Below are 12085 nucleotides of genomic sequence, written 5' to 3' on the forward strand. Positions count from 1 at the left end.
TTTTTCGACAGCGGTAAATCGTTTCAGCAGTAATTTGCATATTGCGCAATAATACTACGGGACTACAACGTTTTTATCAATAATATACATTCATATTTTAACTTGGATAGCTTAATTTGAAATTGAAAAGGTTAAAAATGGAACACATTAAGATATCCAGACAAAGTATGGGAGTTTTGAAGGATCAAATTCATGTACTATTTCTTGGGCTGTTAATTGGTTAAGGACACATTGCGCGAGTGTAGCCAACGAAATCCCATGTGTAGATGACTTAGCTCTGAACGCGCCTGAGGGCGCGTCCGTCGCAAATATAGAATAGGCCTATAATAAATTATTGAAATGTCTTAATATCAAATACATTTTGCAGTATATTAATATAGTATTATTATATATTGATAAAAATATCCACAATTGAGAACACTCCACGATTAAGACCAGTGGTCAAGTCCCCATTGGTGGTCATAATAGAGGGTTTTTGCTGTATTATTGTGAATTATAAATGAACATAGGCAAATTGTCTATGAAAAACATTCATAGCACACTGTTATACTTTGACTTTACTTGACTGTGAGAATATAGCTTGTCATTGATTATGAGCCTATCGTATAGGTTATATAATTATATTCTGTATAATTTCAGGACACAAACAAGTCTGATTTGGTGACACCGAGGATTGATCAAGCTGTGGAGATGTATCGTCACCGGCAACAGCAGCGCTCAAACCCGCAACCGTCCTCTACAGATTCCAGTGTTATACAGTCAGTCACTGACACAGAACAAAGTCCAGGCCCTTCCAGACATCGGTCTTTTGTCAAAGTAAACATCTTATATCTTGAAATAATTTTATTTTCTTTATTTTCGTTATTCAAGGCCCGTAATACTGTTTTCTTGAATCTCTTAATCATTGCTTTGCTTATTGTAATTTATAATTTATGTTTTTATATAGCAGAATTATTAAAGATTTAGGCAGGGGACTGGTTATGGCTCATTTCTGATGGGCATATAGATTAGATAGAACAAATCCACCATTATATTAATACAGGCCCACCTGCATATCTCCGCAGTTTGACCAGGCTCTATACTGTTGGCTGACAAACTTCAAATTTCAATATTTTGATATCCTTAAAATTGGCAATTGGACAATTCCAAAAAATGGCAGCTAGAACAGCCAACTTAAGAAATTAAGCAGGTTAATAGTTAAAGCTGCATGCTTTCAAGAAAATGAAGCTCTGTTGGCAGTATTTATAGAAAGAACTTGAATTTTCTGTTAATTGTATTTTTTTTTCTCTTTTTGTCATTACAATTTCTTTATATTTTGTGAATTGGCTGAATTATGAAGAAAATAGTCCATTAACACACCAGTGAAAAAATGGAAAATATGTTTCACTGCAGTGAAAAAAAAAATTTTTTTTTGCAGTGAAAATACGAAAAATGAAAATACGCATTTTATTTCATCAAAATTTCTCACTCATTCATTTATAAGTATATAATGAAATAATATAGTACATGTATGATAATAAAGTATTAATACATGTTGATAAATGTATTGGTTATTATGATTCAGGGAAAGACCAAGTTTGTAGAAAATGATCAAGATAAGAGATTGGAACAGCTTGAGGAACAGATTGCCCAGTTACTGAACAAAGCAAAGGTAGTTTAATTCATGTCAAGGTCACCAAATATATACATGTATATACAATTTATACCCACTCATTGATACATTAAGGCAATATATGTCATTGTTTTGATGACATTAATGCCTTCCTATGATTAAGTAGAATTTAACTTTAATGTTCATTTGAATAAAAGGCAGAATGTTTTGATTTTCTGTGCTTTGTCATGTTAGAATACATTTACCATGGCAGTATTGCAACATATGTTTTAGAGTGGAAAAAAAGCCATCAATAGATTGCCAGTATATACTTGATTTACCACTTTTGTTTTTTCGTGATTTTTTAAAATTTGCACAAAAATGAATAAAAATTTACTTTGCCTGATTATAAATATAGTACACCTTTGAGAGATCTTTGGCTTAGTGATTTTATATTAAACACTAAGCTTGTTGGTAGCAACTGATATTTCCCATGCATTCAGTGCAGACCAAGTTCAACTGGCACATCTTTGCCCTCTGATCATGGTCTGCACTATTTAGTTAGTACTTATTTTAAATTTTTCCATAAAAATGATGAATAGTCTTGTCCATATTGAATGATGGACATGTTCATTTAGGATGTTTAGTGTAATAAGGGTTACAATTACTGATTTTGAACCACTTCCTCCTTTATCACTATTGTTAGTTTAAATCCTGCCATGAGCTAAAGAATTCTTTCTTGTCAGGAATGCATTAAGCTTGTTTACTGGAAGTTGCTTGTTGTACACAATTGTCCATTTGTGTCTGAAACAATACTGAAAGGTGCGTCTTAGGTTTTCAACCTACTGTGTGCTGATGTGATGTATTTTAGCAGAACTTAACTGAATATTTGAAATATATAATAACCCGAATACAAATATAATTATTCTATCTTGATCATTTAGTGTGTTTCTAAAGTCAATAATAAAGCAGATTATCACCTCAGTGCAGTAACAGTTTAACTCATTATATGATATAGGAGTTGACCCGTTACTGCACTTAGGTGACGAGGTAACATCAAAATCATCTGAATGATTTATATACTAAGGTTATTATGAACATCTTGTGAAAAGAAATCTGACTCTTCAACCATGAAAAACAAGGTCACAAAGTGGCGGCATGGATGAATGGTTAACAAGTCAGACTAGTAGTCTAATGATAGCTGGCCACATGGTTTCAAACCTTGTCAGGAGCAAGTGGTTGTTTCCTTGAGCAAGAAACTTTACACTCATTGCTCAGTACTGGCTGGTTCCAGGAATGGATTCGAATGCGTGTCTATAAGCTTAGACTAAGTTCCTACACAATCAAACTAAAATAAATTCTGTAAGGTCACCAAGGAGCTGCGATGCCCAATGAACACATTCCCCAACACAGGACCACCAGCAAGGAGCCCAGCATAATGATATGAGGTCACATTATGCATTTCCTCAATATGTTTCGGATATAAAATTAACAGGTTACTAAACATTTAACAGGTACAATATAGGAATATATTTGGACTGATACACAGTTTGAGAAATCATACAAGACACGCCAGCTGACTGGGTACAATATGGTTTTCTCCAGCTGTGTACTTGTTCAACTGCATTCCCGTATTGTACAGTTTATAAATAATCTATAAATATCTGTTATAAAATTGACCAAAAGGAATAAAAAAGGAAGTTAAATTTTGTTGTTGACCAAGACTTGAGTTGTTGAAGACATGCAGACAGCCTGAAATAATAATTTTTGATAAAGATGAAGTGTTATATTACTGAATTAATGTTGTTTCGTTGAATCTATTTAACTACTATGAAGAATTTATTTGTACTTACAGAGTGATATGGTAGTGAAAAGCTCGAGCGAGGATTTTCCGGAGAGTTCAAGCACAGCTGATTGTCCAAGAGTGACTAGACTTGAGGCAGAGAGAGGTAAGGCCTTGTTAATTTTTAGCTTGTCTTTTTTAATGAAAAAGTTGAGTTGTTATGATCGCTGCGGTGTGTTGTTGTCCTTGTTGTTGTCTTGCAAAAACAGTAATGTAGCGCATTATTCAAACATTTCAAAAGGTATCAACATGCAACTTGTAATACTTGCTTGTATGACTAGGTTCAGTTGTAAGACAAGGGACATTATTCTGAAAGGAATATTTTTGGAATTTTTTTTAAATTAAATTTTTTACAGATGAGCGTTAACACTGCTTTGGTGCTCTTGTTTAGCTTGGAATTTAGAAGAATAGTGGAGCAATCCTGTCTGCCCTTTATAACTATTGCATTGATTTTTAGCTCGACTATTCGATAAGAATAAGTAGAGCAACTGTAGTCAACCGAGCGTCGGTGTCGGCGTAACCACTTACGTTAAAGTTTTTGACAGAATTATGCCCCTTTTTGACTTAGAATTTACGTTAAAGTTTTTGTAATACCTCAAAGTCCTCTTACATATGGCTTTGAAACTTTGCACACTTGTTCAAGCATTTTGACAGAATTATGCCCCTTTTTCAACTTAGAATTTACGTTAAAGTTTTTTCGACTTAGAACAGTTTTTCATAGTCCATTGACATATGGCCTTAAAACTTTGCATGCACTTGTTGACCATCATGACCCCAACCTGTTAACAGGAGGAGGTAACTCTATCAAGCATTTTGACAGAATTATGCCCCTTTTTCGACTTAGAATTTACGTTACAGTTTTTGTTATACCTCAAATATTTTCAAGTCCATTGACATAAGGCTTTGAAACATGATGAAATTTTGTACTCTTCTTTGAGAGCATAATAGGACTCTCTCCAAGGCCTATAACTGTAATATGGATTTAAAGAAAAATTTTGACTTTTAATTTTACTGAGAAAATTTTACCTTTTAATCAAGGCTTTTTTTACTACCAAGCACTAAGAATAGTCGAGCGTTGCTGTCCTACCGACAGCTCTTGTTACTAAATTACTCCCCTTTGTTTATAAAGTAAATTTTTGCATTGACCTTATTGCACTATCAAGCACTAAGGATTATCAATCTCTGTTCCAGTTAAAACTCTTGTTAAAAATGTAAAAGAATCTTAAAAGGTATAAATTTGTTTTTGTCCTCTCGCCTCTGGCCTCATTTTAAGAGTGTTATAATTTAGTCATACAATTAGAAGCTAAGTGTGCATTGGATTAAGTAGTGTCATAATCTGTGTGGCATTTACTTTCTGGCATTTGATGTCCCAGATTTTTTTTTTAATTAAAGGAACATTACTGAAATCCAAATGCCTAAAAACTTAAAATTTAAAAATCTGACAAATATCAAGTAAAGCACTTAAAATGGAAAATTCTGCAAAGGATAGCAAAGAAATTTACTCAGAATTAATTAGAAAAATTATTTTTGTTTGATTTTAAGCTGATTTTCGGTCAAAAGCGTTGTAACGCTTTTCATTTTTTGTGTCAATTTTTCACTATAAAAATGATTATCCTGGAAAAACGGGTAGAGAGAATGACCAGAAAAATTGCACCTAAGTTACTGGTCTACATCTACATTGATTGATACACAAATCTCGGTAAATATTTCCAGTGATGTCATGTCAAAAAACCTCGGTGGAGTCCCTTTAATGTGAAGATAAAAAAATCCTAGAATTTATAACCTATTTGAAAAGTGGATGGGGAAACACACTTTTTTAGATTAATAAGAACTGGGTTGTTAAATATGTTGACCTTTAAGCCAGCTGAAACTTATTAAATACCTATAATATCTTAATTTAAAAGTGTATATTATCTAAAAAATTGTAACATCTGATGAAGTGTTTAATATAAAATTGAAAAAAAGTAAATATTATGGGATTTTTTTTGTACGAAAATGAATGGTCGTTTTCATAACATAAAGTGCCTACGTAATTTAATGTACATGAATATTGAAAGTGAATAGACATAAAATTTTAATGGACAGAAAAATCTGTTGCTATTTTTAGGAAGTATAGCGATAATTTGATTTAATTATGCTCTACTCGCTTTATAAATGAAGTAAAATGACAAATTTCTTTCATTCTGGGTATTCTATAATAATTTCAATTTTAATATAAACAATTTTATTTAAACAATATAAACAAAATTTTTATAGTCCACAGTAAGACTACGAACCTCAATTTCAGAAGTCTTTTAAATGTCAAATAAAGTAATTACTTACTTTTTTTTTAAATAAGATATGAATGTATTTAAAGGCTATTTTTTTCATTTGACATTATTATTAGCTCACCTGAGCTTGCTCAGGGTGAGCTTTTAGGATCGGTGAATGTCCGTCGTCCATCGTACGTCCACAATTGCTTGTGAACACTCTAGCGGTCGCATTTTTGCCTCAATCATCATCAAACTTGGTCAGGATGCTTATCTAGTTGAAAGCTCGGATGAGTTCGAACATGGGTCATCTCGGATGAAAAACTAGGTCACAAGAGCTAAAAATAGAAAAACCTTGTGAACACTCTAGAGGTCACATTTTTGACCCAATCATCATCAAACTTGGTCAGGATGCTTGTCTAGGTGATAGCTCGGATGAGTTCGAACATGGGTCATCTCGGATGAAAAACTAGGTCACAGGAGCTAAAAATAGAAAAACCTTGTTAACACTCTAGTGGTCACAATTTTGACTCAATTGTCATCAAACTTGGTCAGGAAACTTGTCTAGGTCATTGCTGGGAATAAATCGAACATGGGACATCTCGGATGAAAAACTAGGTCACAGGAGCTAAAAATAGAAAAATCTTGTTAACACTCTAGTGGCTACTGTTGTGATCCAAATATTCTGTTAATTGGTCTGAAAGTTTGTTTTGATGATTTCTAAGTCAAGATCGAACATGGGTCATCTTGGATGAAAAACTAGGTCACACCGCCCAAATATGGAAAAACCTTGTTAACATTCTAGTGGTCACATTTTCGACTCAATTATCATCAAACTTGGTCAGGATGCTTGTCTAGGTAATTGCTTGGATGAGTTCGAAATCGCATGTGAAACTAGGTCACCGGAGCTAAAAATAGAAAAATCTTGTTAACACTCTAGTTGCTACTGCAGAACTCTGGTTGCCATGGCAACCGAAAGAAAAAACTTCAAATATCTTCTTGTAGAAAACAGAATGAGCTAGAGCTTAAATATTTGGCATGAAACATCATCTATTTAGTGTCTACCAAGTTTGTTCAAATAAAAGCCCTGGGGTAAAAATTGGCCTTGCCCCAGGGGTTCATTGTTTTTCCTTCTATGTATATAGTAAACACTTGAAACATCTTCTTTTAAAAAACCCAAAGAGCTAGAGCTGAGATATTTAGCATGAAATATCTTCTAATGGGTGTCTACCAAGTTTGTTCAAATAAAGGCCTCAAGTTAAAATTGGCCCAGCCCCAGGGGGTCATTGATTTTCCTTATATGTGTATAGTAAAAACTGAAAAAATATTCTTATAAAAAACCCAAAGAGCTAGAGTTTACATACTAAGCATGAAATATGTTCTAGTGAGTGTCAACCAAGTTTGTTCAAATAAAAGCCCTGGGGTCAAAATTGGCCCCTCGGAGGGGGATTATTGTTTTTCCCTATATGTATATAGTAAAAACTTAAAAAATCTTCTTATAAAAACCCCAAAGAGCTAGATCTTAGATATTTAGCATGAAACATCTTCTAATGGGTGTCTACCAAGTTTGTTCAAATAAAAGCCCTTGGTTTAAAATTGGCCTTGGCCCAGGGTCGTAAATACAGATGAGCGATTTCAGGGCCATCATGGCCCTCTTGTTTTTTGTTAGTCTGGTTGAACTTATTTTGCTACATTTTTATGCCCCCGCCATGTAATGGCCGGGGCATATAGTGTTACCCTGTTCCGTCCTTCCGTCATTCCGTCCTTCCGTCATTCCGTCCTTCCGTCATTCTGTCATTCCGTCATCATCAGTTTCCATTCATTATCTTAGTAACGGTTGCACATATTCAACTCAAATTTGACATATGGATATGTCATGAGAAAATACAGGTCAAGTTCGAATTTGGTCATGGTTCAACGATTTTTGGCAGAGTTATGCCCCTTTTACTTTGAAAATAATATGAAATTTTCAGTTTCCGTTCATTATCTCCCCAACGGTACAACACATTCAACTCAAATTTGACATATGGATATGTCATGAGAAAATACAGGTCAAGTTCGAATTTGGTCATGGTTCAACGATTTTTGGCAGAGTTATGCCCCTTTTACTTTGAAAATAATATGAAATTTTCAGTTTCCGTTCATTATCTCCCCAACGGTACAACACATTCAACTCAAATTTGACATATGGATATGTCATGAGAAAATACAGGTCAAGTTCGAATTTGGTCATGGTTCAACGATTTTGGCAGAGTTATGCCCCTTTTACTTTGAAAATAATATGAAATTTTCAGTTTCCGTTCATTATCTCCCCAACGGTACAACACATTCAACTCAAATTTGACATATGGATATGTCATGAGAAAATACAGGTCAAGTTCGATTTTGGTCATGATTCGATGATTTTTGGCAGAGTTATGCCCCTTTTACTTTGAAAATAATATGAAATTTTCAGTTTCCGTTCATTATCTCCCCAACGGTACAACACATTCAACTCAAATTTGACATATGGATATGTCATGAGAAAATACAGGTCAAGTTCGATTTTGGTCATGGTTCAACGATTTTTGGCAGAGTTATGCCCCTTTTCCTTTGAAAATAATATGAAATTTTCAGTTTCCATTCATTATCTCCCCAACTGTACAACACATTCAACTCAAATTTGACATATGGATATGTCATGAGAAAATACGGGTCAAGTTCGAATTTGGTTATGATTCGATGATTTTTGGCAGAGTTATGCCCCTTTTACTTTGAAAATAATATGAAATTTTCAGTTTCCGTTCATTATCTCCCCAACGGTACAACACATTCAACTCAAATTTGACATATGGATATGTCATGAGAAAATACAGGTCAAGTTTGAATTTGGTCATGGTTCGATGATTTTTGGCAGAGTTATGCTCCTTTTACTTTGAAAAATAATATGAAATTTTCAGTTTCTGTTTATTATCTCCCCAACAGTACAACACATTCAACTCAAATTTGACATATGGATATTTTTTTGGAATGCCAAGGTCAAGTTCGAATTTGGTCATGGTTCAATAATTTTTGGCAGAGTAATGCCCTTTTCACTTTGAAAAAAATATGAAATTTACAGTTTCTGTTCATTATCTACCCAACAGTGTTAAATATTCAACTCAAATTTGACATATGGATATGTCAAAGGAATGGGCAGGTCAAGTTGGAATTAGGTCATGGTTCGATGATTTTTTGGCAGAGTTATGTCCCTTTCACTTTGAAAATAATATGAAATTTTCAGTTTCCGTTCATTATCTCCCCAACGGTACAACACATTCAACTCAAATTTGACATATGGATATGTCATGAGAAAATACAGGTCAAGTTCGAATTTGGTCATGGTTCAATAATTTTTGGCAGAGTAATGCCCTTTTCACTTTGAAAATAATATGAAATTTTCAGTTTCCGTTCATTATCTCCCCAACGGTACAACACATTCAACTCAAATTTGACATATGGATATGTCATGAGAAAATACAGGTCAAGTTCGAATTTGGTCATGGTTCAACGATTTTTGGCAGAGTTATGCCCCTTTTACTTTGAAAATAATATGAAATTTTCAGTTTCCGTTCATTATCTCCCCAACGGTACAACACATTCAACTCAAATTTGACATATGGATATGTCATGAGAAAATACAGGTCAAGTTCGATTTGGTCATGATTCGATGATTTTTGGCAGAGTTATGCCCCTTTTACTTTGAAAATAATATGAAATTTTCAGTTTCCGTTCATTATCTCCCCAACGGTACAACACATTCAACTCAAATTTGACATATGGATATGTCATGAGAAAATACAGGTCAAGTTCGATTTTGGTCATGGTTCAACGATTTTTGGCAGAGTTATGCCCCTTTTCCTTTGAAAATAATATGAAATTTTCAGTTTCCATTCATTATCTCCCCAACTGTACAACACATTCAACTCAAATTTGACATATGGATATGTCATGAGAAAATACGGGTCAAGTTCGAATTTGGTTATGATTCGATGATTTTTGGCAGAGTTATGCCCCTTTTACTTTGAAAATAATATGAAATTTTCAGTTTCCGTTCATTATCTCCCCAACGGTACAACACATTCAACTCAAATTTGACATATGGATATGTCATGAGAAAATACGGGTCAAGTTCGAATTTGGTCATGATTCGATGATTTTTGGCAGAGTTATGCCCCTTTTACTTTAAAAATAATATGAAATTTTCAGTTTCCGTTCATTATCTCCCCAACGGTACAACACATTCAACTCAAATTTGACATATGGATATGTCATGAGAAAATACAGGTCAAGTTTGAATTTGGTCATGGTTCGATGATTTTTGGCAGAGTTATGCTCCTTTTACTTTGAAAATAATATGAAATTTTCAGTTTCTGTTTATTATCTCCCCAACAGTACAACACATTCAACTCAAATTTGACATATGGATATTTTTTTGGAATGCCAAGGTCAAGTTCGAATTTGGTCATGGTTCAATAATTTTTGGCAGAGTAATGCCCTTTTCACTTTGAAAAAAATATGAAATTTACAGTTTCTGTTCATTATCTACCCAACAGTGTTAAATATTCAACTCAAATTTGACATATGGATATGTCAAAGGAATGGGCAGGTCAAGTTGGAATTAGGTCATGGTTCGATGATTTTTTGGCAGAGTTATGTCCCTTTCACTTTGAAAATAATATAGATACATCTTAGGAATAGGCAGTTTAAGTTTGAATTTGGTCGTGGTTCAATGATTTTGGACAAACTTATCTTTCTTGAATATTGGAAAAAAATTTGAACTTTCAGTTTCAGCACTCATACTTTAGTGGAAATGTATGTAGCCATTATTTTGGCTACAAATATGAAATATGCTATTTTCAAAAGGATAAGACTGAATAATTTCAGTGCCTTGAACATTGTATGAAAATGGTTTGTGTTAACATTGAAAAGTTTTAAGGGCTTTGAACTTAAAATGAAAACAATAATTTGTGCAAACAAATTTGGAACTAAATATAATAACATCTGAAATTTTGGCTGCATGCGGGGGCATCCGTGGCATGATGACACATTTCTAGTTTTTTAGGCCTTTGTTTAGAATGAGAGATTTTACTGCAATTAAAAAAGAGTAACCTTTTCCTCATTTCTAAAATATTACTAATTAAATATCGAGAATAATGATGAGACCAAAGTGAAATATCTTTTAGAGACAGTAATTCTGTTCTCTAAATTTCTTTAATAAACAAGTTATTGATTACCTTCAAAACTTGTAACATTTTCTAACCAGTTTTGTCCCCCCCCCCCCTCAACCCTGTAGATTAATTGAAGCCTAAAATTTTTGATAGGTATATGGCTTTGACAACCAACATGTTTTTTGTGTGTGATTCTCTAAATTGCCTGAAAAAGTGCTTATAAATGTTAGCATAGAAATAATTATTACTGACTTGATTTGGTTTAATTTTTTTTTACAAAATCATGTTAGCAAAATTCCCTGAAAAAAAAAATTTACAAGTGGAACTTATTTTAATGTTTAGCCATTTTTTATAACCCATGTCAGCTCTAGATATAAAGCAAATATGGTTAAGGGAATATTATTTTGAAGCAAAAAACATGTTTAATTTTTCTCTCAGACAAAACCATGTCAGGTGATAGCGATTGTGGGCATGCTGCTGATGATAGAAAAACAAAGATGAAAAGGTCACGGCTTCCCAGTTACAGGAAAAGTACAGCTTCATCAAGAGCGAGAAAAGACGCACAAGCTAAGTAAGTCATATTTCATCCGTGTCAATTGGAAATATTCTCATGTGTTTTTCCTTGGACAAAAAAGGGCAGGAAGAGACACCGCGACAAGGAAAATAATTCATCTTAAAGCTCATGTGATAAATGTTTTTTTTCGTCCTCAAATTGAGAAATTCTTCACAGTGGGCGGCGGAAAGAAAAGTTATTGCTTGCTAAATAATTTGTATGTAAGCTTAGTAGTTGACATATGTTTTTTTTCCCCATGAAAAATAGATATTTTCTCAGATAATTTACTCAGTTAGGCGTAAAGAAACTATTCTTTATTATATTAGCTATCCGACAAAAAATGTGAAAAGTTGAAGAGTACTCAAATTGAGAAGAGAAAGGATATAGTTGTTTATAGATTTTAGCTACACTTTTCGAAGAAAAAAAGTCATGCTATTGTTGTAGTGGACTGTTTTTGGCCATGATATTCTGTTCTTACATGGTTGGAGAAGTGGCATGGTTAAGTGATAAAGTTTTCTAATTGTCGGCCATTTCAATGCATTATTTGAGATACTATATATCATGACACTTTTCATATTGTATTGTTTACTACAAAAGTTATAAGAAGTATTACTTTATTTGGTCTGTATGTGACTGCAGGATAAGTTAACCTTATCCTGG

The 12085-nt window shown here is 33.5% G+C and overlaps 1 protein-coding gene across 1 annotated transcript; it reads left to right on the top strand.

Annotated features, from left to right (window-relative positions):
• Positions 1–639: 639 nt before the first annotated feature.
• LOC132745616 (uncharacterized) lies at positions 640–11450 on the top strand (the record flags this gene model as incomplete). Its single annotated transcript, XM_060734567.1, has 4 exons — positions 640–816; positions 1565–1651; positions 3447–3540; positions 11311–11450. Coding segments are annotated over 4 exons (495 nt in total), but the record flags the coding sequence as incomplete, so codon positions are not given.
• Positions 11451–12085: the final 635 nt, after the last annotated feature.

This window comes from Ruditapes philippinarum, unplaced genomic scaffold, assembly GCF_026571515.1.
Source record: "Ruditapes philippinarum isolate M1 unplaced genomic scaffold, ASM2657151v2 ctg12788_1_1_1_1, whole genome shotgun sequence".
Lineage (NCBI taxonomy): Eukaryota > Metazoa > Mollusca > Bivalvia > Venerida > Veneridae > Ruditapes > Ruditapes philippinarum.